The following is a 26,685-nucleotide window of genomic DNA, read 5'->3' as shown; positions in this document are numbered from 1 at the left end:
CCACAAAGAAGATATGACAGTTCAAACAAATCCCCAATTCTTCTGCAGGGAAATTTACTTTTTGTCTTCCCCCCCTTCCCCCTGCTAGAAAGGGGGTACAGGGGATAATATTTCCTGGAGTTTTATGAAGAAAAATTTACAGGGGATGGGGGTTGGTCAAGGGTTTGAAAACGGTATAGGGGCAATTTATTCAGAACAAAAGGCTAAATTAATTGTGAATAATGTAGTGACGGAAGAATTTAAGATAGAGAAAGGAACACAACAAGGTTGCCCAATCTCTCCATTGCTTTTTATATAGGTCCTGGAGGTCCTTTTAAACATGATTAGAAGGGACCAAACAGTTAAAGGCATACAAGTTGGAGCTAAACAGTACAAACTGAAAGCATTTGCTGATGATTTGGTATTGACACTACAGGAGCCAGAATCTAGTACTAAAAGGGTACTGGAATTGATTCAAGAATTTGGACAAGTAGCGGGATTTAAGTTGAATAAGATGAAAACCAAAGTCCTAGAGAAAAATTTAACAGTGATGGAGAGAGAAAGGTTTCAGAAGGAGACAGGGCTAACATTGGTTAAGAAAGTGAAATACCTAGGGGTTAACATGACTGCCAAGAATGTGAATCTATTTAAGGATAACTATGAAAAATGTTGGATGGAAGTGAAAAAGGATTTAGAAATATGGTCAAACCTGAAGCTATCATTGCTAGGCCGAATTGCTGCGATAAAAATGAATGTATTGCCAAGGATGTTGTTTTTGTTTCAAACACTGCAAATATTAGATAAAATGGAGTGTTTCAAGAAGTGGCAGAGAGATATCTCTAGATTTGTCTGGCAGGGCAAGAAACCTCGAATAAAATTTAAGATATTAACTGACGCTAAGGAAAGAGGTGGATTTGCCCTGCCAGACTTAAAACTTTATTATGAATCAGCCGCTTTTTGCTGGCTGAGAGAATGGATGCTTCTTGAGAACACTGATGTGTTGGACTTAGAAGGCTTTAATAATGTCTTTGGGTGGCATGCATATTTGTGGTATGATAAGGTCAAAGCACATAAAGCGTTTAAAAACCATATTGTCAGAAAAGCACTGTTTAATGTTTGGATAAGATATAAGGATTTCCTTGAGAATAAAACTCCAAGGTGGCTGTCACCAATGGAAGCGAAGGCTCAGAAAAAGCTCAATATGGAGGCTAAATGGCTGAAATATTGGGAAATTTTGGAACAAGAGGGAGACAGATTAAAACTGCAGAGTTTTGAAAAATTAAAAAATAGAGTGCGAGATTGGCTTCACTATTATCAGATAATGGAGGCATATAATGTGGATAAAAAAATTGGCTTCCAGGTGGAAAAATCAAAATTGGAAACAGAACTGTTAGACTCCAAAACTAAGAATTTGTCAAGAATGTATAATCTGCTGTTGAAATGGAATACTCAGGATGAAACGGTGAAATCTGTTATGATTAAATGGGCACAAGATGTTGGACATAACATTATGATGGCTGACTGGGAACACCAGACCACCGGTATGAAATTTACGGCATGTAATGCCTTAAGAGAGAATATAATAAAAATGATATACAGGTGGTACATGACACCAGTCAAGCTTGCGAAAATTTATCACTTGCCCGATAATAAATGTTGGAAATGTAAAGAGACTGAAGGTACATTCTTTCACCTTTGGTGGACATGCCCAAGGATTAAGGCTTTCTGGGAGATGATCTATAACGAAATGAAAAAGGTATTTAAATATACCTTTCTGAAGAAACCAGAGGCCTTTCTCCTGGGCATGGTCGGCCAATTGGTGCCAAAGAAGGACAGAACTTTCTTTATGTATGCTACAACAGCAGCAAGAATACTTATTGCAAAGTATTGGAAGACACAAGATCTACCCACTCTGGAAGAATGGCAGATGAAGGTGATAGACTATATGGAACTGGCGGAAATGACTGGCAGAATCCGAGACCAGGGAGAAGAGTCAGTGGAGGAAGATTGGAAGAAATTTAAAGACTATTTACAGAAACATTGTAAAATTAATGAATGTTAGAATGATGTTGGAATGAATCTATATGATTTTAGCAAAAATGTAACAAAGATTTAAGAAAAATAGACTGTTAATTGGTGAAAGGAGTGAAAATAAACTTATATTAAGATCGAGATAAATTTTCAGGATAAAAATTTGAAGAGAGGGAAAGGATTTGCTGAAATGGATAATTGACTTAGAATACAAAAAAGGGAGGTGTGAGGAGGTGAGGTAAACAAGCAAATGAAAGACAAGTTATGGGAAGGTTCGATTTGGTTTTTTTTCTTTTTTTTTCTTAATTGTTTCTATTTTTCTGTTTTTTATTGTGATGTGTTGTTTTGCTATTGTTTAATTTGGTGTTTCCTCTTTTTTCTTTTTGTAAACTTAAAACTTCAATAAATACTATTATAAAAAAAAAAAATAGAAAGGGGGTACAGGAAACACTTGAAAGTTTCTAAAAAGATGAAGTTAAAGTTGCCGCTTTTGGTAACGTTAGCTGCTTTCACTTTTGCTTCAGTGAAAGGGATCAACCTCCGTTTTTAAATCCCTTTCCTTCCCAATTTGTAGTTGCAAATTAGATCGCTTTACTCATGATTTTCAGAAGAGTTAAGTCCACGTTTCTTTTTTTCCTTGGAGGAATTGGCCGCTCACGATCGCTGGACTCAGAGCTTCGTGCTTTGAAGGAAGCGAGTTGATTCCCTTGTCCCACCGTCTCCAACCCAGCGCTCAGCGCTCTTTTTCAGAGCTTACCGGGGAGCAGGGGAGTCGTTCCCGGCACTTGCAGGAACTCCAGGTCCTCAGAACGCTTGATCTGAGGGTTTTTCGGGGCGCCACTGCGCTCTAGCGGCTCTCCCCTGTCTTCAAAGCACCGGTGCCCTTTCCGCGAAAGAACTCCTGTCCGCCATAATCGGGCGAGCCAACCGGAAGAAAGATTGAAAGATTGAAAGATTTCACACTGTCAGATTTTATTCGAAAGATCTTGTCAATATCCATCATCAACTCATCCTCCTGCACCCTCATCCAGATTGCTAATTCCTGAATTAACTTTTGTTCAATCCTTTCTTCCTGTAGTTCCGGAACATCTCTAAAACATAGTATCATCTCTCTCTGATGCATCTTGATCATTGACATCTGGTCAAGGGTTTCTGTTGGTTTCTGTGTGTTGCCACTGTGCAGTTGCTTTGAGTCACAAAATTTTGTTTACATTCCAGAGACATTCCTGGCTGTTGGAAGTCTCACGGAAGACAGGAGACAGATGTGATGTTACTGTTTGAAACGCAGCTGCCTGCAAACAGACGCAGCCTGCTTCAATGACACAAACATGGCCAATCCAAAAGTACAGGAGGCTCTTCAATTTGCGATGGCGATACCAAAGCTCTCAAAAGGGAACTATCGGGAGTGGGTGCAGTATGCAGAAGCTCTGCTAAGAAAAGAGGGTCTGTTTAATGTGATAACAGATGCCCCCCCCAGCTCCAGTTACCCAAGAATGGGAGGCTAAGGATTCCAAAGCAAGGGGAACTCTGACGCTTCTTGTTTCCCCTGAAGAGCTATGTCTTTTGCGTGACAAAGCCTCAGCCAAATTGATGTGGGACAGTCTTAAGGATTCACATTTGAGAACGGAGGCTGGAGCTTCTTTGTTCTTTTATGCCAAGTTGCATGATATGGCACTTGCTGATGGAGCAGATGTACATGCTCACCTCATGGAAATGCAGAATCTCAGGCATGAGTTGCAACAGTTTGGAAACACCTTTCCAGAGGCTGCGTATTCCTTCATGATTCTACATTCTTTGGGTTCAGGTTGGGAAGCGATAGCCAGCCAGCTTGCTGTTTTGCCTACTGCTCAGCTAATGGTAGTGCATGTTACTGCTGTGGTGTTAAATGAAGCGGATTGGTGTAGTGCTAGCTGTATCACTAAGGGGGAGTCCTCACAGACGTCATCCCAGAATACAGTGCAACCACTAGATGGCACCAAAGCTTTGAAGGCAGTGAAATGCTACTCGTGTGGACGTCTAGGCCACGTGAAAAGGGAGTGCAAACATCCCAAGGCCAAGGCAACAGAGCAGCGCAGCGAAAGCTCAACGCATGGAAAAGGCAAAGGCAAAGGTCAGAAGTCCAGGATAACGCAACACAAGGCTATGGTCTCACGCTATACTCCAAAGGTCCAGAAGACATCTAGATCTTTCTTCATTGTAGACTCGGGATCCACCCGGCACATCTGCAAAGACAAACACCTGTTCGTGTCCTTTACTCCGCAGGAAGGTATCTGAAGAAGTGTGCATGCACACGAAAGCTCATACCAAGAACTAACTTAGTTGGTCTTTAAGGTGCTACTGGAAGGGGAAAAAGGTATCTGAAGAAGTGTGCATGCACACGAAAGCTCATACCAAGAACTAACTTAGTTGGTCTTTAAGGTGCTACTGGAAGGGGGAAAAAAAATTTTGTTTTGTTTTGTCCGCAGGAAGGTGTGATTCACCAAGCGGATGACCACACAATCTCCAGTCAAGGCTATGGAATGGTTGTTCTTCACAGCTTAGATGCTTCAATACGCAACATGCCTTTTGTTCCAGATGCTGCACACAACCTGCTGAGCGTCTCGCAGCTGACTGAACAGGACATAGACGTTTCCTTCAAGAAGAGGAAGTGCACCAGAACTGCGCATGCATCGGTGTGGGTAGACACACACCCGTCGCACTCTTGGAACTTCACTAATTAAAAGCCTGAAAAGCAAATAACTCTCTGCAAACTGATAGCTGAGATAACTCACCGAAAACTGGGCTCAGGTCCAAGTCCTGGATTGGGGTGAGTTAGTGTTTAAAACGGTGGTTTATCTATTTATTTGGGAAAGACTTGAGAAGGACTTAACAAGATGGCCATGTCTTTGAAGGAGCTGGGTGAAATGATTCAGCGTTCGGAAGCAAATGTCCGCGCTGATATGCAAGACTTGAAAGGAGAGTTGAGAAGAATGACTGCTACAGTAGAAAAAGTTACGGAAATAGCAGAACATGCAAAAGAGGTAGCTGATGCAAATGTAAAGAAAATAGAATCTCTGACAAAAAGAATTTCACAAATGAACGACAGACAGCGCAGAAGGAATTTAAAATTCTCTGGTATTTCTGAAGATATTGGGAATAAGGACCTGGAAAAGGAGATGTTAGAATGGCTCAAAGAACAAGGAATTGAAATTGAGCAGAATGAAATTGAGAGAGTGCACCGGGTGTTCACACCACAAAGAGGCTCTGGACTTCCCAGGGATGTAATTATGGCATTCACAAGAGAGAAGTTAAGAGATCAAATTTATAAATCACTCCGGCAGAAAGCAGACCTGCAGTTTAAACAGTGAAAGGTCATAGTGAGACAAGACTTTTCTCAGGAAACGCTTCAAGACAGGAAACGTATGCAGCAGTTTGCACAAGCTCTCTACAATCATAAAATCCTCTTTACTTGGACCTACCCTGCTACACTACTGGTTTTTAGAGACGGCAGGAAATATTCCACTAAGAACCCTGGTGAAGCAAAAAAAATGCTAGCTGATTTAGGAGTTGGAATACAAGGACAGACTGAGCAAGAACTCTCAAGTTCGGAAGAATTACAGGTAGACCTACAGGGAGAGTCGAGTGAAGAATCTCAAGAATCTCCAGTGCAGAGACAAGAGAATAAAAGAAGACGGAAGTCGAGAGGGGAAGGAAACAGCAAAAAATAATATATACTAGAGATATCTAAAATGGGCTTTTGTAAATATATATATATATATATATATATATATATATATATATATATACTGCTATAAACTTTCCAAGAGCGAAGGGAGAGGAGTGTGGTTCTCCAAGATACCATGAGACAGGGATCATGGAGATCCCTGAGTCTCAGGGGGGAAGGGGGAGGGGGGTTGAATGGGCCAGAATTGAAAATATAATATAAAATATAATATATGTACACAGAGGGATTCAAAAAATAAACAGTAGTCAGGACAATGGATAGATCTTTAAAGGTTTTATCTTTAAATGTTAACGAGCTGGCCTCAAACACCAAACGCTACAGGGTACTGACACTGGCAAAGAAAATGAAAGTGGATATATTATGCCTTCAGGAGACACATAGAGCCAAAGCAAACAATAGACCATTGTTATGCTCTCAGCAATGGGGCCTAATAGCAGAATCGAAAGCGACGAATAAGGCTAGAGGGGTCGCTATACTATGTAATGCAAATCTTAGGCCGGAGGTTCTGAGCCAGAAAAAAAATAATGATGGTAGATTTATATTCTTAAAAATTAAAGTGTCACAAAAAATCTTTACAATAGCTAATATATATAGCCCTAACACAAGACAGAAAAAATTTATAAAGAAAACCTTGAATAAACTGCAGCTTTACGCTGAAGGGGAAGTTATCGTTACAGCAGACTTTAATTGGAATATAAAGGACGATAGTACTTTCAGATTATCTAAATGGGGATTAAAGGATGTTTTTGAGAGGGGAAACCCCAACACCAAACCTACCTTCTTCTCCAACAGACATAAGACTTTCTCTTATATTGACTACGTGCTAATCAAAGAAGGGAATGAAATCAGTGTTAGAACAGCAAAGACTATGGGAATATGGATTTCAGACCATGCTCCACTATTTGTGGAGCTGGGACTGGAAGAGGATGGAAAAAGCAGGAGATGGCGGTACAATAACATAATAATGGCAAAAGAGATTGACAGGGAATATATCAGAAAACCAATACAGTATTTATTGACTTGCCCCCTCTGAGCTGGACAGATTTGGTTAACAGACGGGCTTCTCCTATCTGCCACAGAACAATCAGGTTGTCGTACACACTGGACTAAACACAGGGGGGAAAGAGAGGAGAGCACATGACAGGCAGCACATCTGGCTCCTTCACATTGCAAAGAGAATGAGGAATGCCACCATCAAGCAGAACAGCCCCATGGCCTCAGAGAGTGCAAAACCCAGGATGGCATAGGAGAAGAGCTGCTGCTTCAGGGAAGGGTTTCTGGCATAGCCAATGATAAGACTGCCAAATACGGTCCCGATGCCAGCACCAGAGCCAGCTACGCCTACGGTGGCAGCGCCAGCACCAATAAACTTGGCGGCAGTATCAATGTCCCTGGAAACAGTGCTGGTTTGGAACTCCCGGCGCAACACTGGCAAGAGCTCATTGTGAGCACCTGAGAGACAACAAGGCTCCTTCGTCCTGACCTCAGGCCTGTTCAGCACAGAGGCAGAGATGGGCCTACAGAGCAGCCGGGAACTGTTCTTTATAAGGGCGGGAGCAGAGACGAACTTTGCACAGGTATACATATTCAGGGACGCTGGGGGAGGCCACACTCAACAGCTGCTGCTCAGGGGAAGACCGCGAGAGAAGGGCCAAGATGGCGACGGAGGTAGCAGCCTAATTAGAGCCTCCGACTTCAACTAAGTGTTTTTATTAGTTTTTATTAGTTTTAGCCTCTTCAAGACCTCAAAACTGCACCTTAAGGACTTTAAAGACTATTGGCTGTCTGTCTCGTCGCCTCGTTTTAATTAGTTTAGTCTTTTATTGTTTTATTGTTTATTTATTGTTTTACTGATACTGCTACACTGACTTACAACCTTGGAGCTCCCGGACGACGGATTGGCTTGAAATACAGCTAAAGAAGCAGAGGAAACCGCTGAACTCCATTGAGCCTAACTTCGATAAGATAAGTCCAAGAACTCCCCCATGAATACCCTCCCGCCCCAAGTTAAGGCTTAAAGAGGGAACGGTCGTGAGGCTCCCTGATCCAACAGCCTAGATACCGGTTTTCCAAACTTTACCTCTACCTTTATTTCTACAATAAAGTGCCCAATAAGGGAAGCTTTCAACTTAGAGAATGGTGTTCACAAGACAGAGCTATAAAGAGCTGGGAATCCCCCTCACCAAAGCGGCTGAACCCTCTACAAGAGGAAGGCAGGTGAAAATCTCACAATATTTTAAACCGAAAACAGACAAAATAAATAATGCTGACAAACGATACCCCCACGAATGGCCCATAGACCGCACCAGGTACGGGGAGCCTATGGAAACAGACGAAGAAGGGGTGGGAGTCAATCTGGCAACGGAAATAAAACAAGCTGCCATAGAAGATGAAACCTCAGTGAATCAACCGGGGCTGGAGCAGGAACAAGAGCCACAAGAGGAAAACCCAGTAATTAAGACAGATGAGCCCTCCCAAAGACCCAGGCCCGGGGAGAAGATGGGGTTTCACACTGTGACGAATGAGGACCTGGAGGACACAAGAGCCCAATATCTGGACTTGGAATGCCTCCCCTACACACTAACAGGGCTATATAATGATCTGTTAAATGAACAGAAGTTGCAGATAGGCAGAGAACTGGGACACATCAAAGACTTCCTCTCAGAATGCTTGGGCCTACTTACCACCCTGACTGAAATAACTAGGAGAATAGACAACTTGCATTCATATAAAGTTCTCTCTAGCACACCAAACGATAACAGCATTAAGGAAAATAAAACCCGACATGAGGTGGAAAAAAGGAAAACATCTAGGATCAAAGCAAACCAGAAGGGAAACTTAATAGACCCTAAGAAACCCCTCTTAAAGGGGAAGTGTCCCAGGAATAAAGAGAAGAAGCCCAAGAACGTAAAAATGGGAAGGAAGACAAAGCTCCCATCTCGAACAAAGAAAACGAACTTCACAAGACTATTTAAGCTACTAGAGAATTCAAATCCAACGAGCCCAGCTAACCCAGTTCTGCCACCCCTTGATAAAAGTCGAAGCCCAAGCCCAAATAAAAACCTCCATAAGGCTGGGCTTTTCAATTCAACAGAGGAACTCCATAAGGCTAGGCTTCATAATTCAACAGAGCAACTAGCGCTCCCGAATGGAACCGCGGGAAAATCAAGGGAAAACCCGAGCCCTAAGCAAGAAACTACTCCTAAAACAACATACTCTCACAGAAATCTAATTCTAAATAAACAAAAACTTATCATCCTACCTGTATACATGCACAAAGATCTCCTTTCCCCAGCACAACAGAGAATCTATATTCTCAAGAAAACTGAATTAGCCGTTAGAGGGCTAGTCCCAGCAGAAAACATCATTAATGTTAAATTTCTGCCATCAGACAAGGACCTAAACAGAGTTGTGGTAACATTCAGAGACTGGCACACAACCAAACTAGTTTCAGACAATAAGGACAAGCTACAAAGGGTTGGATTGCAGGTGACTCGCCTATTCGAAGTGTCCGGTACTCCTACTCCTCTCATCGAAACAATCAAGACTGATAAGATAAAAATAAAGCCGACAATGTCTATGATGGATGAGAACTGTAAGATGCTTCAACTAAAGGCAGATAAAGCCCCAAACCAGCTGGCTAAAAGACCAAAAACCCTATCCCCAAACCACGTACCAGATGAAAGCTCCAGCATAGAGAAGGAAAACCGTTTCATAGCAACTATTGAACAAATACATAAAGCTCAGGACACACTAATTGAAAGATTAGCATCCATAAGGAAATCTATTACACTCCTAGCCACACCCGTCACCAGGGAATTTAACTATGCAACTTATACCACAAAACCTTTATCCAACAGTGAGTGGACACTAAGGCGATTCCTATCGCCAGAGGAACTCGGACCTACGGAACCACCTATAGCAAAGAAAACAATAACACATCAAGCTGAAATAGCGGTACCACCAGGCAAGAACGGTTCAATCTTTGTGGACAACCTAGGAGCCCTAGACACCATTCACATGGATGACTGAAATAAGGTCACGAGGAAAGAACGCCCCTCCGGGACACTAAAATATGTCCAAGCACACACCGTGCCAAAATGTCCCACTATACACCCCAAAAGGGACATAATGAATGATAAATCCCAAATTGGCCATAAGCCTAAGTTTGATTGTCCCTTGAGATGTCTGACAATCAAAAATCACAAGCTGACCACCTGTACGTGGAACATCGCAGGGTGGGGAGCTAAAAGCAAAGATCCCAATCTAATGGACTTCCTCACTAAATTTGACATCCTATTCATCCAGGAAACCTGGTCGATAGACGAGCTCTACCTGGATAATTACCACTCGTGTATAAAAAGAGCAACATCTAGTCAAAGAGGGGGCAGACCCAAAGGAGGCTTAGCCTTACTGTTCTCAACGCAGATACAAGCTAATATTACCCAATTACCCTCCAATGATGAATGGTCTGTAGCAGCAGTTTTAGATTTTGGACAAAGCAAACTGCTATGCATAAACTTATACTTACCTACATGTCGACGGCAGGCACAAGTAGAACAGCTATGGAAAGAAGTGGAAGCCCACTTGGTGCAATGGAGGAGACAACACCCGTCAGCCATGATACTACTAGCTGGTGACCTAAACGCAAGAGTGGGCCCCAACGACAACGCCCTATACGCACATTTTCACCAATGGCCTCCAGAAATGGAAACTATCCCACCCCTAATGACAAGATCATCCTACGATAAGACATGCAACATTGGAGGACTACATTTAGCACAGATGGCCTACAGACAGAATCTACACTTACTGAATGGGGCTATACAAGGAGATTATCCTGGTCAATATACATATTGGTCAGGACACAAACTGTCAACGATAGATTATTGCATTGCTTCCCGGGACCTGATCCCTAGGATATCAAAATTCAACATTACAGCAAGAGCTGAAAGTGATCACCTACCTTTATCCCTCGTGTGCGATTTACCCTTTGATCTGCCCAAACCACAACACAGATATCAACCAGATCTAACACCTGGAACAGGCCTCAAGAAAATCAGATGGAATGGACAAGTGAGCGAGCGGATATCTAATTGGCACAAATCTGAGGAGAGCTACCGTCTCTCAAAAGCAATTATGAAAGGGTGCCTAGAAACAGAGGAGAGCGCCCTGAACATGATGACAACATATGAAATGCTTATACAAAAAATTCAAGAGTTTGTTGTAAAACCAAATTCCAAGTCTCCCCATCATAGGAAAACTTCCAGGGAGTGGTTCGATCACGAGTGTATAACCTCCAAGAAATCATTGATCCACTCCTTCATCTGCCATAAGGATAATCCAACAGAGGATAACAGACAAAAGATGCTTGAAGCCAAAAGAAGCTACAAAAAACTCCTGACACAAAAGAAAAGATACGCAATGAAGTTATTATGGCAGCAACTGATAGAGGCCTCCAAATCAAGTAACCCATCATTATTCTGGAGAATCGTAGCTGTACAGCCGGATAGGGGCCTATCACAACTATCCTGCTGCATATCAATGAAAGCTTGGGAAACACACTTCCATAATCTTTACGAGGAATCTAGCGATGAGTCCTATGCATTAGACATACCGGAAGATCAGATACAGCCATGGCCAGCAGTCTCAATAACAGAGACTCATCTGCTGATTGACCAACTAAAGAACGGGAAAGCCCCCGGAATGGACTGTATACCAGCGGAACTTTTTAAAACCAATGCGAACTGGTGGGCCCCCTTGCTAGCCTCTCTGTTCACATATATAGACAGAACTGCACAGATTCCACACGACTGGGGGACTTCCATCATTATTCCCATTTACAAGAAAGGCTCGAGGGACGATCCCTCCAACTATAGACCTATAAGCCTCCTGAATATAATAAGCAAATTATACGTGTCAGGGGTTCAGGAGCAGAGGGAACGGATGGCGAGGAATCGGAAGGAGAGGTTAGCGATGATAGCCGTCCGAGATCTCTAAGTCTGTCCAGCGAATCGGAGGATTCACAGAAAGGGGCTCCCGTGGGCAGAGCTGGGGGGTTACCAAGAGGGGCACCCCAGGAAGAAGGGACCAGAGGGGATTCAGAGAGCAGCAGCTGGAAATCCGGACCAGCTACTCCACCAGAGAGCAGCAGGGGGGAGGAGTTCCAGGCACCAGCGACAGGCAGCTCTCCGGCAGCAGCCACGCCTGCGTCAGAGAGCGAGGAAACGGTAGAGAGGAGGGTCGGAGACAGCGCGCGCGCGCCAAGTTCAAATGTACCAGAGGGAGGCGCAATGAGCAGCCCGGAAAGGGAGCCAGGTCCTAAAGCCCGCCGAAGGGAGGGGGAGGAATCCGAAGGGTCCGCATCCGAGGCATCCAGGAAGGAAGGAACCCCGGGGGGTGGTAGGACCCAGAGGCGAAAGGAGAGACGCAAAAGGTGGAGCAAGGCTAGGGTCTTGAACTGGTGTACAGGAGGCGGAGATTCAGATGGGACTTCGCCGATCTAGGGAATAGACGTAGAGACGCACGCTAAGATGTGGAAATGGAAACTATACTTCAATAAAGACTTTATTCCGTTCTACCGGCTAGCGTTGGTCCTTTGTGAGCCGGGACCTAGAGGCAGTCTCTGACAGTAAGTCCCATCTCCCAGAAGTTTTCATCAGTTCTCTTTGACTCAAGCGGCGTGTGGGGAGCGAAGCAGGGAGGAAAGAGGACTGGTGCCTTTGGAGCTCACAAAAGTCAAGCGACATGTCTACTGAAGAGCAAATTGCTTCCCTGCGAGAAGCGGTAACGCAGCTCAGCGCAGAGATAATCGCCTCCAGGAAAAGAGAGGATGAAGCGGCTGCTGCATGCCGAGATCTCCAAGCCAGGTTGGAAGTGCTTACTAAGCAGGCACAAACGGGTTCCAGATCCGAGGGAATCGGGTTGGGAAGGACTGGAGGCAGCATTGTATCTCACTTTGATGGGAATTTGCAGCAGTACCCCAATTTCCGAGCAGACGTGCAGTTTGCGCTGAAACTGCTGGAGAAAGAGTTTAGAGATGAGCAAGAAAAAGTGGGGTTTATCTTGTCTCATTTGCATGGAGAGGCGAAAGCATGTCTGCGCAATCTGTGGAGAGATATGGACCCAGCGCTCCAGAGTTCAGCTGCATTCATTAAAGCGATGGATTCTTGCTTTCTATCGAAAATAGACATTGACATTGCCCGTAAGGACATATTTGAGCTGAGACAAGGGAAAGCCAGCGTGAGGCAGTATCACTCCCGCTTTTTTGCATTGGTCAATGCCTTGGGGTGGGACAAGGATTCCCCCCCCGTTAGAGATCTTTATTGGGAAGGATTGAACCCCCAAATCAAGGATGAGATAGCGCGGGGGGAGAGACCCAAAAGCACCCAGGAAGTGGTGGACAGATCGCTTGCAGTAGGGGTGAGGCTGGAGGACCGCCCTTGGGACAGAGGAGAAGGGCGTTGGGGACGCACACCAGCCAGAGTGCCCTCCCTCTTGCCCAGGGATGTAGCGCGTGCGCAATCAACGCCTCCGCAAGCAGGGGGGGAGGAGCCGATGGAGATCGGCGGTGCTAGAGCTCATTCAGCCACCAGAGCCTTAACACCGGGAGCAGTCAAAACAAAGCAGCCTAGAGGGAACAGGAAGTGTTACATCTGTGACAGTTCGAAGCACATGGCGAAAGAGTGTCCCCAGAGGCTCCACAAGCACACTGCAGCTTCAATGACAGTAATGGGAGCAACTCAGCAAAGTGAACCACGGCAGGGAAACGGAAGCACTGGGGGCCAGCCAGGCGAGTCAGTGAAGAAGTCCCCAGAGATTTTGAAGCCCACGGATCCCCTCCCGCCCAAACCAGTGGTGCAGCTCACCGCATCGCTCCAGCTGCCCAGTGGTCTCACTTTAGAAGTGCCGATTACGATTGACTCTGGCAGTAATGCGGACTTTATCGCACTGGAATTCCTTCAACAACACAACATAGCGCTACTGCCAGCCACACTGCCCCTGAACGTGGTCACAGTGGATGGCAGGGAACTGCTAGGGGGGCAGGTGGTGCAGCAGACACCACCTATGGTGATGCAAATTGGGAATCACCGAGAAGTCATCAGCTTCAACGTCACCCAATTGTCGGACACGCCCATAGTGTTGGGCATGAGTTGGCTGGATAGGCACAGCCCGGCATTAGCGTGGTACCAGCGGCAATTGACCTTCTGCTCTTCCTACTGCGCAGCGCACTGCATCCAGACCTGCCAGGAAGGAGAGGGGCGAGAGGATGCACCGCAGCTACACCTAGGCATGGTGCAAGCGGTGCCCAACAAGTACAAGGAGTTTTTGGAGGTCTTCTGCGAGAAGGAGGCGGACAAACTGCCCCCCCACAGACCCTATGACTGCAAGATTGATCTCCTGCCGGGGGCAACGCTGCCAACAGGGAAACTGTATTCCATGTCTGAGGACGAACTGCAGGAACTTAGGGAGTTCATAGACCACAATTTGAAGCGCGGGTTCATTCGGGAGTCGAAAGCTGTAGGGGGCAGTCCAGTATTCTTTGTGAAGAAGCGAGACACGCCCCAGAAGAGGCTTGTAGTTGACTTTCGAATTTTGAACTCGAAAACCAAGCCCTCGTCCTTCCCCATGCCCAAAATAGACGACCTGCTCGCGACGGTAAGGAAAGGACGCGTTTTCACCAAGTTGGATCTGCGAGGCGCGTACAACCTGATTCGTGTGCGGGAGGGCGACGAGTGGAAGACGGCCATGTTCACACCACTGGGCACCTACGAATACAGAGTTATGCCCTTCGGATTACAAAATGGCTCTCACTGTTTTCAAGCCTTTATGCATCACGTGTTGGCGGGACTCCTTTACAAGAAATGCGTATGCTTCCTGGACGACATCCTGATATTTTCTGAGTCGCGAGAAGCGCACGAGAGGGATGTCAGGGAAGTTCTGCGGAGACTAAAGGAGCACAGGCTGTACGCCAAGCTGGAGAAGTGCCAGTTCGACGTGACGGAGGTGGATTTCCTGGGCTATAAACTGTCGGACAAGGGGCTCGCCATGGACAGCGCCAAGGTTCGCTCAGTATTGGACTGGAAAAGCCCGCGCAATAGGAAGGAAGTCCAGCGGTTTGTCGGCTTTGCCAACTTTTATCGCAAGTTCATCAAGGGGTTCGCTATGCAAACGGCGGCCATCACTGACACGCTCAGCTCCAAGAAGAAGAAGTTTATCTGGACGGAGGAAGCGGAGCAGTCCTTTCAGAAACTCAAGCGTCTCTTCGCTTCCGAGGAGCAGCTGCTGCATGTGAATCCCAGCAGACCGATGAGGGTGGAGACGGACGCCTCAGACAGAGCCGTGGGAGCTGTACTGTTGCAACAAGACCAGCAGGGGGACTGGAGGCCGTGCGCCTTCTACTCAAGGAAGCTCAGCAAGTCGGAGCAGAATTACACCATCTGGGACAGGGAGTTGCTAGCCATCCATGCAGCGTTCAAAGCGTGGCGGCACTTCCTTATCGGAGCCAGACACACAGTGCAGGTACGCACGGACCACAAGAATCTAGAGTACTGGCGCACGGCGAGGTTCCTGAATCAGAGGCACATTAGATGGGCAGAGTTCTTCGCGGACTTCGACTTCAAGATAGAGTACATCCCGGGTGACAACAACATCATGGCGGATGCCTTGTCCAGAAAGCCGCAATACCTCGAGGAGGAGGCACCGTCGGCAGCCAAGCACATTTTCGCACCGGAAGCGTGGGCTTGCGCCTCGGCGACCGTGGATCTGGACGCCGTACGTCGAGCGTTGCAGGAGGACCCCTTCGCGCTAGCCAAGATGGAGGAGGTGCACAAGGGCACGGTGAAGGACGACGAGTTCCAGATCAGAGACGGTTTGCTCATCCGCAAGGGAGCACTCTACGTGCCGGGGAATGACCTCCGCGCAAGGGTGCTGCAGCAGCTACACGACGCCCCCACTGCCGGGCACTTTGGCAGAGAAAAGACTGTAGAACTAGTGACCAGAGACTTTTGGTGGCCCAAGATGCGGGGGGAAGTAGCGGATTACGTCTCGAGATGCGACACCTGCCAAAGGGCCAAGTCAGTGCACAAACCGCCGGCGGGATTGCTGGAACCGTTGCAGACGCCGTCTGAGCCGTGGGAACGGGTGGCCCTGGACTTTGTCACGGATCTGCCCAGTTCGAGGGGAAAGACGGCAGTGCTTGTGGTGGTGGACATGTTTACCAAGATGGCACACTTCATTCCGTGTGCGAAGGTGGCCACGGCAGAACAGACCGCCAAACTGTTCATAGACCACGTGTTTAAGGTCCACGGTCTGCCACGATCTATTCTATCCGACCGGGGGCGGCAGTTCATCTCGAACTTCTGGCAAAAGTTGATGGGCATCCTGAACGTCAAGATCAATCTAGCGTCGGCGAGACACCCGCAGACCAACGGACAAGCGGAGAGGGTCAACGCCATCATGCAGCAGTACCTGAGATGCTACGCCAATCAGCAGCCTAACACGTGGGTGGACTACCTGCCCCTCGCAGAGTTCGCTTACAACAATACGAAGCACGTGTCGACGGGGGTGACGCCGTTCTTCGCCAACAACGGGAGGCATCCCAGAACCTTCCCAGGTTTAGAGAGAGTGGGGGAGGGGGAGCCGCAGGCAGCGGAAGAATTAGCGTCAGAGTTGCAGGAAGTCCACGAACAGCTTAGGAGGCAGTTGGAACTGGCAAAGCACGCATACAAACTGCAGGCTGACAGACACAGGAGAGTAGGGGAAGACATACAGGTGGGAGACTGGGTTTGGTTAGCAGCGCAAGCAGTGCCGACCAGATCGTTGGCCAAGAAGAAGCTAGGGCATAAGCAGCTAGGGCCTTACCAAGTCCAGGCACAGGTCAATCCAGTGGCCTTCCGGTTAGCGCTTCCGGAGGGTTCCAGAATGCATCCGGTCTTCCATAGATCGGTGCTCACGCCCTACAAAGCACCGCATAGATTTCACGAGCCAGGCACAGCACCAGATCCGCCCAGAGAAGGACCCAGGGAAAGGGGGTCGCCAAGAGGGGAGCGCATCAACGAAGCCACAGAGATTTTAGACTCGAGATGGGGGGAAGAGGGAGTAGAATACCTTCTTGCCAGAGAGGATACCCCGGCCAGCGCCAACAGTTGGGTGCCGGGCTATGCCTTGGACGAGCCTCTTCTCAAGGAAGAGTTCCATGCCATTTTCCCACACAGGCCCATGCCAGCCGAGTATTTCGATGACTGGCTCTTCACACCCACACTTTCAGGCAGCACGTTCCAGGGGTTCGACTCGGACGAGGAGACGGCACCACACATACGCTCTCCGGAAGGTTCACCCTCGGGTTCTGCCTCAGACCGCTCCTATTGGTGGGATAATCAACCAGAGGAGCAGTGGCGCAGGAAGTGGCTGGGGGGTCCCTGGCAGGCATCACCCTCAGAGGGGAACGGGGGAGAGATGGACATGGACGTGTTGGGGGAGGACGTGGGATTTGAACACGAAGGCAGGGAGATGGAAGCAGAGGAGATCGACGTCGACGAGCGCACGGAGGACGAGCCAGACCTGCCCGATGTAATGTACGACACGAGGGAAGAACTGTATCCGGCACTCACCCCTGCCAAGACGGAGCACCCAGAACCCACACCGGAAGGAGGGGAGGGGGGAAGGGGGGGCTTCGAGGGGGGGATGGATGTCAGGGGTTCAGGAGCAGAGGGAACGGATGGCGAGGAATCGGAAGGAGAGGTTAGCGATGATAGCCGTCCGAGATCTCTAAGTCTGTCCAGCGAATCGGAGGATTCACAGAAAGGGGCTCCCGTGGGCAGAGCTGGGGGGTTACCAAGAGGGGCACCCCAGGAAGAAGGGACCAGAGGGGATTCAGAGAGCAGCAGCTGGAAATCCGGACCAGCTACTCCACCAGAGAGCAGCAGGGGGGAGGAGTTCCAGGCACCAGCGACAGGCAGCTCTCCGGCAGCAGCCACGCCTGCGTCAGAGAGCGAGGAAACGGTAGAGAGGAGGGTCGGAGACAGCGCGCGCGCGCCAAGTTCAAATGTACCAGAGGGAGGCGCAATGAGCAGCCCGGAAAGGGAGCCAGGTCCTAAAGCCCGCCGAAGGGAGGGGGAGGAATCCGAAGGGTCCGCATCCGAGGCATCCAGGAAGGAAGGAACCCCGGGGGGTGGTAGGACCCAGAGGCGAAAGGAGAGACGCAAAAGGTGGAGCAAGGCTAGGGTCTTGAACTGGTGTACAGGAGGCGGAGATTCAGATGGGACTTCGCCGATCTAGGGAATAGACGTAGAGACGCACGCTAAGATGTGGAAATGGAAACTATACTTCAATAAAGACTTTATTCCGTTCTACCGGCTAGCGTTGGTCCTTTGTGAGCCGGGACCTAGAGGCAGTCTCTGACAATACGCTAAACACCTCAGCGAGAAACTGTGTGAATGGATAGAAAGAGCAAAGATTCTTGATGATGCACAGGCAGGATTTAGACAGGGGAGATCCACAATGGATCACTGCCTGATCCTACAGCACCTAGCTGAGAAATACACGTCGCACCACAATCACCACCTATTCGCAGCATTTGTAGATTTTAAAGCAGCCTTTGACTCCATCCCAAGAACCCGACTCTGGGACAAACTTAACAAATCATCCATAGACCGACGTCTGCTGCTACTAATATACAAATTGTACAACAACACACGACTTCGTATAAGATGCAGCCAAGAAGGTCAACTCTCTAATTTCATCAGAACAACAAAGGGAGTTAAACAAGGATGCATTTTGGCCCCCTTTTTGTTCAACATCTATATAAACTCCCTAATAGACCACCTACAAGGAGCGGATACACACGCCCCAAAATTAGCAGACAAAAAACTGCCTATTCTACTCTATGCAGACGATGCGGTTATATTGTCCCAGACTCAGATGGGCCTCAAAAGAGCTCTTAACAGCTTATCCCAATACTGTAGAGAAGAGAAATTAACAGTGAACTACCAAAAAACAAAAATCATGGTTTTCTCTAACAAAAGAAAAATATTCAGATGGAATTTAGACAATCAGGAGATTGAACAAGTGACATGCTTTAAATATCTAGGAGTTATATTCCAAGCATCAAGGAAGAAGACTGCCCACATAAATTACAGCTCCTCTACAGCACAAAAAAGTACAACAGCAATCCTAAGATTCCATCGTACAACGGGAGGAAATTTCATTCCTGCTACAATTAAACTATTCGTTGCAAAACCAACAGCACAAATACTATACGGCGCACCACTCGTCTCCCTCTCTAATCTAGACCCATATGAAAAGATACAATCAGGGAGACTTCCGGTCAGCGCCGGCGACCGTAATGGCGGATTTCCTCTGAACACCGGAGGAAATCGGCTTCGGGGAGCTGGGGTTCTACCGCTACGGCGAAGCGGGGACCCGAAAAAAATCACAGGTGGGGAAGCCTGTGAGCTGAAGGCTCGGCGGGCTCCATTTGTGCCCCCCCCCTCGCTGCAAAGGAGCCTTTTTAAAGGCTCCGGAACGGACCGGGGGTGAGGGGTGCGGAGCTGAGAGCTGTCTACCCGTCTCCGCGAAGTGAAGCCGCACAGCCAGGGTCGGAGAGCGCAGGGTCCTTAGATCACTCCTGCAAACACCTAAATGCGTCCCAAACGCCGCCCTACGACTGGAAGCGGGCTTATACAGCATTAAAGCCAAAGTATGGATAAGAACCTTATGCACTTGGCTAAGACTTAACAACTCGCCGGCTGGACTACTTTCCCTGATGCTTCTTGACAAATTCCAATCTAGTTGGTTGAAGGGCACTCTCAGAAAACTGGCCACATATGGTCTCTCCCCAGAGTATCTATTAAGTTTAGAAAGGGGAAGGGCCAAGAACATAATCAAAGAAAGACTCAGGGACATTGAAGCCCAAAATGACTTTAATCAACTTCCGATAACTTACAAACTTCTATACAACCCCCAAAGGCCCCATCTAGCAAACTATCTCAAAGTTCTAGACAAACACCGATGGGCATTTTCCAGGGCCCGCTTTAACGCTCTCCCTTCAGCTCTTCTAGAGGGAAGATACAATAAAATACCGATCAAACAAAGATTATGTCCCTGTAACAGCAATGAAATCGAAACCATTGGGCATGTCATCTTATACTGCCCATTATATCGAGACTCAAGAAAAGAGTTGATCGAACCGATTCTGAGGAAAATACCTCGCAGTACAGACGACACCTATATCAGACACCTCTTAGCTGACAAAGAGCCCGAAATTAACAGGTCCGTGGCAAAGTACTGTTACATTGCAACAAGAATAAGACGAGCAATGATGTCAACAACGGAGTTCAAATTGTAAACATCGAAGGAACGATAATAAACAGTAGCACGATAATAACAGTAGAACGATAATAAACAGAAGGAACGATAATAAACAAGTCAAAACCTGGTTATAAATATAAGCACCAATTCTGTGAATTGGCCATATTACTACTGTATTTGTAGCACAATACTACTTTTAATGTCATATTTTTATAAATTGCTTCCTGGTCACTGACCGTATTAAAGATATTTGATTTGATATCAGAAAACAAATTGGTTGGTATTTTAAAGAGAACAATGGTTCGGCCGAGATCCCGGTAGTATGGGACGCTTTCAAAGCTGTTATAAAGACATTGTATACTGAAAGAGATTGCGATTAAGGATTGGTACTCGGGGAGACAGGAAAAAATTAAAGAGATTGAAATTCTGCAACAACAGCAACAGGTTAAATTTCTAAGGAGCAGACAGGAGCAGTTAAGAAAGTTAAAACAGGAATTGGATGAGTTGGATATAGTTGCGGTGTGGAAGAGAGATAATATGATCAAAAATGATTTTCAGAGAAGCTCAATAGGATCATATAAGAGACTGGCAAACTATTTAAAGAAAAGAAGGGATAAACAGAGGGTGAAGGCCATTAAGACTAGAAGGAAAATACTCACACAAAGCTCTAGAGAAATAAGGAAAGAATTTGCAGAATTCTATCAATCTTTATATAAAGAAGAAAATAAAAATACTAGTAGGGAAAGTTTGGGGTTTAAAAACGAAGAAAGTGATAGATTAATACTGAAGGAGGAAATTTCTTTGGAAGAAATAGAGAATGTAGTTAAATCATTTAAAAGTAAGAAATCCCCAGGATTAGATGGAATTACAGCAGACTTTTATAAAGAAACAATTGATATCCTGGGCTCAGAACTTTAAAAAGTATTTAATAATATCTTAGAAGGGGGGAAAGCCCCAGACACTTGGAAACTAGCGGAAATAGTAGTGATTGAAAAACCACAAAAGGACCCTACAGAGGTGGGGTCATACAGACCAATTAGCCTATTTGAAATATACTCAGAGTCGCAAAGTGATTTCATGCTCTTTATTCAGCTCATAGTGGTGAGGAGGAATGAATGAATGAAAGTCCCCTCAAAGTATCTGCTTTATATACATTATTTACACAATGGGCTGCACATGATTGGCTAATTCCGGAATTCTACTGTAAGCCAATCAAGTTGTGGATTCACTTCTATCTGGAGCATGATTGGGTGGTTCCTGCCAACCAATCATACTGCTGCATTGTTCTAGGACCAATCAGACTGCTGCCTTTTGGATCCTATTGTTCTAGGACCAATCAGACTGCGTCAAGACTATAAGATATTTACGGCTTCCTGTTTCCGGCGGTGGGAAATGGCGGATCCCACACGATCGGACTTCAGCCGTTCCGATAATTCAGGGCTGATATGGGGGTAATTAGCCCTGGCAGCCTCCCCAGGGCAGGGGAGGGCTCTCTCGACGACCCACAGTTTGCCCCAGACTCCCGATGTGGCAGACGGCAGGGGCACTGGGTCACGGAGCAAGGGATGGACTGACACTCCTGCAATGCCACCCCATAGCCGGACGCATCTGTTTGGGAAAATATAAAGATTTGAAAAACAAACAGACATGCTCTGAACTGAAGAAGCTGGAAAAAAACCTGCAGAATGTACAGTCTCTGGTGCAAAAGATCAAACTTCAAAGAGATCCTCATCATGATGTTTGGAATCTGGAGGGGCTTAGTATGTTTTTTCTTCTCCCTCTAACATTAACAATCCGTATTGCATGCCAAACCTCATTAAGAACCTAAATTGCTCTTCAAAAAGTGAGTACAGATGGACTTTCATATATAATTGGGACCTATTTGCAGCCGCTTTTCTTCTAAGATTTGAAATGTCTGTTAAAGACGAAAACAAAGAACAAAGAACAAAATGGCTTCTACCCACCACACACTCATGGAATATCTGAAATACTTCCCTGATTAAGAGAAACAGGAGCTAATTGATGGTTGGTTATAAAGACTGGAAACAATATTATATATACAACTGTTTGCAAAAGAAGTTTTTTATTATGAGCGAGAGAGGGGGCTAAATGGATGTCTGGCAGCCCCCCTCTAGGGCCTGGAGGGGGGATTGGGTGGATTCCAAAGGCCAATTGTTAACTGTCTGATATATGGCTACATTGCAAACAGTCTGCTTAAGAATAAATCAACAAGGAGTTTTAGAAGGAGGTTTCTCTCTGTTTCTTTGATAACACCTGGACAGGAAAGGTTAACGATTTGGGAGCTGCCAAAATAACAATTCTTAAAGAGCTGGACAGAACTCTGGATTTGGATGCAATTAAATGAAGCGGTGCGATGAAAAAATAAAAACAGCTGAAAGAGTTCAATATACGGACAAATCTGCACTCCATAGGAAAAAAAGTATTTGTCTTCTGACATGAATGAGGATCACAGAACCAGAGTCAAAACGTGGAGGAAAAGCTTGGATATGGAATTATGAAAAACATTGATGATGATGAGAGGCAGGACTATGACGTTGAAAGCGCTTCGGAATTCAGACCGTGGGAAGCCAAAACAAAAATTATTACAATTTGGAAGACAATTGGACTTTTTTATTTTAGTTTTTTATTTTTATTGGATTTGATTTGATATGTTAATTAAATGTTTTTATTGGAAAATTAATAAACGCTTAAAAAAAAAAGACTATAAGATATTTACAAAGATCCTGGCAAGGCGACTGGAAAAGGTACTACCTAAAATAATTAAGGAAGATCAATATGGATTTGTTAAGGGAAGATACACAGGCCATCCTATAAGAAATGTGTTAAAACATATTAACAAGCAGGGTAAAAGGAAAATTGGTGGTCTTAAAATTGGATGTGTATAAGGCCTTCGACACGATTAGACATAAGTTCTTATGGAATATTATGCGGGAGGTAGGATTAGGAGAGAACTTTGTGGAAACAATCCAAGAATTGTATAGAGAAGGGAAGGCTGTGGTCAGAGTGAATGAGGGGGTTTCTTTGCGTAAATAAAACCCCTGCGTCCAGTCACGCTTCCCTTTGCGCAGCTCTGTTCAGAAGCTGACCTGGCAGGAGAGCAGAGTAGCAGCGGTCCTGTGTCCGTGTGAGATGAGGGATAAATCAAGTCCAGAGACAGTTCGGTTCTTATCTCTAGAAGCGTTTATTTACAAGCCATAAAACAGTCACACTCCATCGGAACTCGGTGACATTCTCAGCCGTGCTCCAAAAGCACACACGCAGCCTCTGTGCCGAGCGGCTGCTCAGTGAGAAGGGAAAGCAAGTCTGAATGCAGTCACACGCTGTGACTCACTTCTCTGCGACAAGCTCCTCCTCCTCCTCCTCCTCCCAGATACAGGACACCACGGAGTTCTGACCCTGTCAGTTCCAAACTCCACACCCCCTCTTGTCCTGCATCTGGGGACAATAGCCAACAATGCTTTCCCCATACACAGACCCTCACAGAACTCCTCGTGCTTCTGGAAGGTCAATGGTTTTGTGAAACCATCAGCGAGGTTCTTGGTTGAGGGACAGTATTTCAGAGCAACTAGCCCCTCATGAACGCTCTGACATACATTCCGGAACCGTATGTCCAAATGTTTGGTCCTCGCCTTGAATTGCCCTGTCTCAGCCAATTTGAGGCATGGTTGATTGTCTTCATGCACCACAACGGGCAGACAATTCTCTCCACAGATTTCCTCGACCAAACACACATAGAACTCCAGTTCTCTGCAAACCTCTGATAGCGCACTGAACTCAGCTTCAGTAGATGAAAGCGCTATGAGACTTTGCTTCCGGGACCTCCACCCAATCACTGAGTCCCCAAACTTCACCACTAGGCCTGACACTGATTTGCGGTCCTCAAGGTTTGCCCAATCCGAATCCACCCAGGCAGTCAGCTTAACATCACCCTCAGCTGACATCTTGAGGCAAAAGTCTTTGGTATCTTGCAGGTAACGTAGCACCCGCTTAACACCATTCCAGGCCTGCACACTAGGACTTGAAGCTTCTCTACTGAGCAGATTGACAGCAAACGCTATGTCTGGTCTGCTCCACTGTGACAGATACAACAGACTACCCAGAGCTGACTGAAAGAGTTCAGTATTTCCGAACACTACGCGTTCTACTTGCTGACACTCCTTCACGTACCCAGTCTCCATGGGTGATCTGGCACCTGCACAATCAGACATCCTGAACTTCTCAAGCAACTGCTCAATCTTACCTTTCTGGCGAAGCAAAAAGCTTCCATCACTTGCTCTTGTGATCTCTACGCCTAGATAGGACTTGACATCTCCAAGTTGCTTCAGCTTGAACCGCTTTCCAAGCTCCTTAGCAAACTTCTCCACCTGTTCACCTGTCCTTGTCATCAACAAGATGTCATCAACAAACACCTGGGCTACTTGCTGTTGCAAGCCTGAATCTCTAATGTAAAGACAACTGTCTGCAAGAGATCTCTTAAAACCTAGCTTTTCTAAGGCTTCATGTAGGCACATATTCCAATTCCTGGCAGATTGGCGTAATCCATAGATGGATTTGTGCAACCGCCACACGACGCCTGGCTCACTGACTTCAAACCCTGGAGGAGGACGCATGTACAACTCCTCCTGGAGATCTGAGTTCAGGTAGGCGACATCTACATCAAAATGGTTCACCTTCCAACCTCTCTGTGCTGCTATCGCCAAAAGCGTTCTCAAAGTCTCCGCCCTTGAGGTCGGCGAATAGACCTCTGTGAAGTGAACTCCCCGTCTCTGTGTGAATCCACGGGCCACTAATCTCGCTTTGTACTGTGGTTCTTTGCGAAAATAAAACCCCTGTGTCCAGTCACGCTTCCATTGCGCAGCTCTGTTCAGAAGCTGACCTGGCAGGAGAGCAGAGTCACAGCGGTCCTGGGTCCGTGTGAGATAAGGGATAAATCAAGTCCAGAGACAGTTCGGTTCTTATCTCTAGAAGCGTTTATTTACAAGCCATAAATCAGTCTCCTCCATCGGAACTTGGAGGCATTCTCAGCCGTGCTCCAAAAGCACACTCGCAGCTTCTGTGCCAAGCTGCTGCTCAGTGAGAAGTGAAAGTAAATCTGAAGGCAGTCACACGCTGTGAGTCACTGCTCTGCGACAAGCTCCTCCTTCTCCCCCTCCCAGATACAGGACACCACAGAGTTCTGACCCTGTCAGTTCCAAACTCCACACCCCCTCTTGTCCTGCATCTGGGGACAATAGCCAACAATGCTTTCCCCATACACAGACCCTCACAGAACTCCTCGTGCTTCTGGAAGGTCAATGGTTTTGTGAAACCATCAGCGAGGTTCTTGGTTGAGGGACAGTATTTCAGAGCAACTAGCCCCTCATGAACGCTCTGACATACATTTCGGAAACGTATGTCCAAATGTTTGGTCCTCGCCTTGAATTGCCCTGTCTCAGCCAATTTGAGGCATGGTTGATTGTCTTCATGCACCACAACGGGCAGACAATCCTCTCCACAGATTTCCTCGACCAAACACACATAGAACTCCAGTTCTCTGCAAACCTCTGATAGCGCACTGAACTCAGCTTCAGTAGATGAAAGCGCTATGAGACTTTGCTTTCGGGACCTCCACCCAATTACTGAGTCCCCAAACTTCACCACTAGGCCTGACACTGATTTGCGGTCCTCAAGGTTAGCCCAATCCGAATCCACCCAGGCAGTCAGCTTAACATCACCCTCAGCTGACATCTTGAGGCAAAAGTCTTTGGTATCTTGCAGGTAACGCAGCACCCGCTTAACACCATTCCAACCTCTCTGTGCTGCTATCGCCAAAAGCGTTCTCAAAGTCTCCGCCCTTGAGGTCGGCGAATAGACCTCTGTGAAGTGAACTCCGCGTCTCTGTGTAAATCCACGTGCCACTAACCTCGCTTTGTACTGTGGTTCTCCTGCTTCTGTGGGTTTAAGTCGGTAAACCCATCTGCAGCCCACAGCTTGCTGGTTAGCCGGCAGCTGTGTGAGTGAGAACACTCCAAGAGACTTCATTGAATTCATCTCCTTCTGCATCGCCTCATGCCATTTGCTGGCTTCTTCCCGAGGCAACTTCTGAACATCCTCAAAGGATTCAGGTTCACATCTAGCCACACCAACCCAGACACTAGTGGCTTCATACCTTTCAGGTGGCTTCCCTTTGGTTGATCTTGCTGACCTCCTCAGCATGAATTCTGGAACTGCGCCTGATTCACCTGGATCAACCCTACTATCCTCTATGTCAGAATCATCCCCCTCTGACCTGCTGCGCCGTTTAGGGCGAACAGCTGGTTCTGCTGGCGAGGATGGTTCCCTTCTTGGCTCAGACTTGACAGAGACCTGTGGAGGGGTCCTGGGACTTCCCTTTGGAGAGACACGGAGCCTCTCCCTTGGAGATCCCGGCTCTGGACTCTGTGGCTGTGGACTGTGCATCTCAGCAACAGGTTCAGCCTCGCCCTCCTCCTCTTCCTCATCTGAGTCTACCAGAACATCCGGATTCCCGTGAAGATGTTTCCACCCACTCTGCTCGCAAAACTCAGCACTGCCGCTAATAAGCAGCTTGGACTGGTTGCCAGTAGGGTATGCGAAGCGCCACGCCTTTGAACCCGGCTCAT

The 26,685-nt window shown here is 46.8% G+C and overlaps 1 protein-coding gene across 1 annotated transcript; it reads right to left on the bottom strand.

The window, feature by feature from the left end:
- Positions 1-6,733: 6,733 nt before the first annotated feature.
- Positions 6,734-7,402, bottom strand: LOC310753775 (ATP synthase F(0) complex subunit C3, mitochondrial-like). The gene has a single exon (XM_083595117.1). The coding sequence runs from the start codon at positions 7,317-7,319 to the stop codon at positions 6,897-6,899; it is 423 nt and encodes a 140-aa protein (XP_083451243.1). The 5' UTR covers positions 7,320-7,402; the 3' UTR covers positions 6,734-6,896.
- Between the last annotated feature and the right edge of the window lie 19,283 nt (positions 7,403-26,685).

The sequence above is a fragment of the Podarcis filfolensis genome (assembly GCF_964270895.1).
Source record: "Podarcis filfolensis genome assembly, chromosome: W".
Taxonomy (NCBI): Eukaryota; Metazoa; Chordata; class Lepidosauria; order Squamata; family Lacertidae; genus Podarcis; species Podarcis filfolensis.
Note: the sequence above shows the minus strand (reverse complement) of the source record. Positions and strands in the feature narration are given on the sequence as shown.